Genomic DNA, 5,052 nt, shown 5'->3' on the forward strand with positions numbered 1-5,052 from the left:
TCTGGTTCCTGAATGAAGTGGGCAACATAACTTCAAGGCTGTAACTGAGGACTCACACGTGGGAAGTGCATGACAGAGAAAGACAACTGAAATTTACTAGGAGTGTAATGCACAGACCTTCAGAGCAAACCTGCACTGTGAAGCTTAAGTTGCCCTTCACCCCTCCAAATGTGAATGCAATGGATACTGAAGCTTAAGGCAAAGTAGGAGAGAAGGTGGCTGCACAAGCAGAGAGACAGAACTGGCTATACCCGTTTTACTGCAAAGGGAATCCTCAGCTGACTGTTAAGCCAAGTTCCCATTTGGAAACAGCACATCAATTGCCTCTGATAGCAATATGGATAAAAAGGCAAGAGGAGAGAGAACTCTCACACTAGACAAAGAAGCATTTATTCTGACTGTATGTAAACCTTGGCTCAGTTGAATGAAAGATTTTAATGAATAACTATTATTTTCTTTGAGGATCTCACACTACACTCATGATTAAAGGTTTTTGAGATTGGGAGCTTTAAGGTTTTACCATTTTTTTCCTCTTTCTCCCCAGTGAAGACATTATCATAAATGTAACGAGAGAAACAGGAGGTATTCAAAGACAATATTGGTCTTTGAAAAGTAGCTTTGCACTGCATCTGCTACTGTGAAATAGCAATGACAAGACCGTTAGAAGAGATGAGAGATTTAAGGTACTCCTCTTGGTACATGTCCAAATTGAAGCATCCTTCAAGAGCCTGTTTCTCAGCAGGGAAACAAACAGCATTTTAAAAAATCGCATCCCTTAACAAGTGTCTCAAGCTCTGCACTCAGAATTATTAGCATTTTTAAAGCCTTGCCCTGAACGTTAAATAAAACACACACAAAGAGGTTGTATTAGAAAGAAAGTTCATTTTATTCACCCTAAGAGGTCTTCTACATCTTGTTCAGCAATATTGAAGTTTTTACAAAGCAGTAGGATAAGGAGCATTGGAATGTAATTAGTCTTGGGTGTTACAAAAGCTGAAACAACGTTTGCTTGGTATTTCTATTTTCATTGAATTTGTTATTGAAGACAATTAGGTGACTGGAATGAAAACACTGTAAAACCAGAAGAGCAACAGATCCCACAGTGAAGACAGATGATTATAAATAAATCAAAGTATGCGGGCCCAGGATTAATTCAGGATGCAATACAAAAGAATATACTCAGGGGAATTACTTACTGAAATTTTCCACCAGGTCAAGGGCAACGTGGGTAGCAATATCCATTCCAGTATTTATGTAAGACTGACAGTTTCTCAGAGATGAGAGAGAGGAATTCACAGAGCTGAATGAGATTCTTGTACCCCTCTGCATCTTGGACTTGTTACTCTAGAAATAAGAGACAAAACATTTTGAATACAGTTTACACCCAAAGAATTTGTGGGAGAAAACCAAATTGCAGATAGCTAACCATTAAGCACTGTTAAAAGGACCACTGAAACATCAGAGAGCAGGGATGAATCACAGAATGGCCTGGCTTGAAAAGGACCACAGTGGCCGTCTAGTTTCAACCCCCCTGCTGTGTGCAGGGTCGCCAACCAGCAGACCAGGCTGCCCAGAGCCACATCCAGCCTGGCCTTGAATGCCTCCAGGGATGGGGCATCCACAGCCTCCTTGGGCAACCTGTTCCAGTGCCTCACCACCCTCTGTGTGAAAAACTTCCTCCTAATATCTAACCTAAACCTCCCCTGTCTCAGTTTAAAACCATTCCCCTTGTCCTAAGTGTAAGTGGTACTTCAATTCACCAGAAGTTTTTTATTCCCTTCTTATTCAATGTTAAGCTCAGCTACACCACAAAAAGCAACTTGCAGTTGTCAGCTGCTTATTTCTATACCTCAAAACCTCATAGATGACGTTAGCTTGAAAGATACTGCTCAATTTCAGATCCAAAAAAAGTCCATGTGCCCAAAAGTTTGCCTGTATTCTAGACACATTATCAGCTAAGCTAACAAGAACTGTGACTTCTCACATCAAATTCAGCCTCTCCAACTACAAGCTTGTTACAACAGCTATTGCTTGGAAAAAATAAAAAACGGGCACCTGCTCTAACAATGTGTTTAACAGGAAATCATCTTGCCTAATTCTGAAATAAAGCCCACCTAACTAGTGGTGCCTCTTTCCCCAAAGTTGTCACAAACTTTGTTGTTAGAAGCAATGTTCCACTGGCACAGCGCTGGGTCACAGAAGAATCATGTTTGTCTTTCTTACCACTGTCCTCTCTGGTACAGACCCATAACCTGAGATTAACTGCTTCTCCTCTGCTATGAGCACAACTTTCAAGTGGGTTTGCTTACACTATCCTTGTCTGCAATGTTCACATCAGCTGGTGGTTTCATCCCAAACATTTCAGCTTCTGCTCTTTCTTCTCTGTGCTTTACCATAATTTGCTTGGATAATATGTAGGTTTTCTAAGAAACAAGGATTTTGTGTATAGAGTTTTATACTTTATGTTCCAGGAGATAAGAAATTCTGCTAAGCTTCAAACACTGAATCATTTATAAAAGCAAGTCTTGTACAGACAGAAATACTCCATTAGTTTATATAAATAATAACTAGGATTTTCAACAATTACTCTGAGATCATATTGGGGAGTAGGGAGAGAAAAGAATCCATAACCAAAATTGATTTATAGTAGAAATTTTATCAAAATGGTACACAAAATGACAAGAGGATGAGCTGCTGTATCAACAGTAGCCTTTGAAAGGCCAAAATCCAACAGAAATATGCAAAATGTCAAAATGGAAAGGACAAAGCTTTGCCCAAGCTTTTTATACTTGCATCTCCCTCTACTACTTACTCTGAGATTCCATAACTAACTCTTGCACTTGTCCTAACGTGAACAACATTGCCATCTTCCTCATGATCATGCAGATTATAAGACCTGAACACCTGCTGTCACTTTGTCTTTTCTTCCAGTGTTTTCTTCCGCATCTTTTTCTTTTTTTCTGCTTCAAAATGTGCTTGGCTACTCAAGACTATCATTTATGACCCTGTTTTTAGGTCGTGGGTATACAATAACTTTTAATTAATACTGATAGATCACATTCAGCACACCTGGAACTTTACATTACATATGACTGATTTCCCCTCTCTCCTTTCTAAACAAGCATCTTGCCAGACAGGAGGCAGAAGGCTTCAACACTTGCTCCAGCTGGCTCAGCTCATGCTCTCCCTGTCAAAAGACAGCAATTGTTGTCTTCAGAGATCTTTAGAGACTGTCAAATTGACAGCAGGAGACATGCAAAAAGCCCCTTACAGACCTCTTTGAAAGTTAAATCAGAAATGCTCTTAATATTTAATAATGAATGCTTTAAGCTGTTACGGTTAACTTTTTTTTTTAAGTAGCTGTTTGCCATCATATTGAAACTGTTTGTAAGAACCCCTATGATCCAAACTTTATACGCAGTTAAATAGCCCCACAAAATCATGTTAGCAACTTTATCCTTCTGGGCACATTTAGTGCATCAGAGCTAATGGCAAGAATCAAATTCACTTCCCAAACACGGTAAATCTCACTAATTGAGCAAACTTGCTGTTCTCTTGGGAAATTTCACAGGTAAGCCCTGAAATACAAGAATCTGAACAAAAAAAGAAGAAAAAAACAAACAAACAAACAAAAAAACAACAAAGAAGTGAAAAATTAAACAGGCCTCTTCATTCTCTTCATATTTATGGAAGCACTGACCAAACTATATGGGAGCTGCAGCTGTCATTCACATTGCTAGATCATACCACTGCGTAGACATCTCAAATCGACTTTTGGAAGGCAATTTAAGTACACTCAGACAACTCTGTTGTTGCTGTTTACACCTCACTTCTGGAAAATATAATGAGGCAAACTTATCTGAAAAAGAGACCAAGTGAGAGTAGAAAGGCAGTTGTTTTTTTTTTTGACAGAAAAAAAAAACATCCAATAGTCATAGAATCACAGAATCATAGAATGGCTTGGGAAGGAAGAGACCCTAAGCATCATCAAGTTCCAACCCCCTGCCACAGGCAGGGCAACCAACCTCCATCTTCCATATCTGGCACTAGATCAGGCTGCTGAGGGCCCGACCCAACCTGGTCTTGAAGACCTCCAGGGCTGGAGCATCCACAGCCTCTCTGAGCAGCCTGTGCCAACACCTCAACACTCCTACTGCAAACACCTTCTCTGACATCCAATCTAAACCTTCCTTCCTTGAGCTTAAAACCGTTCCCCCTCGTCCTATCTCTGTCTACTGGAGTAAGAAGTTGATTCCCCTCCTGTTTAATCACCTTTTAAATACAGGAAGGCTGTAACAAGGTCTCCTTGCAGCATTCTGTTCTCCAGGCTGAACAAGCCCAGCTCCCTCAGCCTGTCTTCACAGGGTAGGTATAGTCCAGATTGGATTGCTAAGCAGAATCCTGAAGTTACACCTCATATTCTGTGACTTGACACGTGAGCAAATGACCCAATTTCCCTGTGTTTCAACCTCCAAAACCAGCAGCAGAGACGAAGGCGAATATCCCAGGTGCTTTTCAACAGTGCCCACTGACAGGGCACGGGGCAACAGGCACAAACTGGAACACAGTGAGTTTCATAGAACACACATGCACAAAAACTGTTACTGTGAGGGTGACAGAGCACTGGCGCGGGCTGCCCAGAGAGGTTGTAGAATCTCTTTTTGTGGACACACTGAAAACCCATCAGGAGGTTTCGTTGTGCAAGCTCCTGTATGAGCCTGCTTTAGCAGGGGGCTGGACCGGATGGTCTCCAGAGCTCCCTTCCAACCGTACGACCCCGTGAGCGCCGACCTCCAGCAGCAGCGCTGCCCCGGACATACGGCTGACCGCGTATCACAGGGTGCCTCACACAGCGCCCGAGAGAAACGGCAGCGAGCCCCGCTTCCCAGCCCTCCCCTTCACCCCCCCGTCCCCAAACCGGGCGGCCGAGCCCCCCGCGCCTCCCCGGCAGCTCACCTCGTCCCCGCCGCCGAGGCCCGACAGAGGCAGCGGGGCGGGGCGACCGGCGGAACCGCCTCATCATCCCGCGCCTTTGCTGACGGCGCCGTCACG

At 43.0% G+C, this 5,052-nt stretch overlaps 1 protein-coding gene across 1 annotated transcript in view; it reads right to left on the bottom strand.

Moving 5' to 3' along the window:
- NSMCE2 (NSE2 (MMS21) homolog, SMC5-SMC6 complex SUMO ligase) overlaps positions 1-5,028 on the bottom strand; it is a 129,062-nt gene extending 124,034 nt beyond the window's left edge. The window contains exons 1-2 of the mRNA XM_048940278.1: positions 4,957-5,028; positions 1,197-1,344 (exon numbers count right to left, since the gene is read on the bottom strand). Coding sequence (XP_048796235.1) covers positions 1,197-1,329 — 133 coding nt within the window. The 5' untranslated portion in view covers positions 1,330-1,344; positions 4,957-5,028. The remainder of the gene's footprint in view (positions 1-1,196; positions 1,345-4,956) is intronic.
- Between the last annotated feature and the right edge of the window lie 24 nt (positions 5,029-5,052).

Source organism: Lagopus muta, chromosome 3 (genome assembly GCF_023343835.1).
Source record: "Lagopus muta isolate bLagMut1 chromosome 3, bLagMut1 primary, whole genome shotgun sequence".
Lineage (NCBI taxonomy): Eukaryota > Metazoa > Chordata > Aves > Galliformes > Phasianidae > Lagopus > Lagopus muta.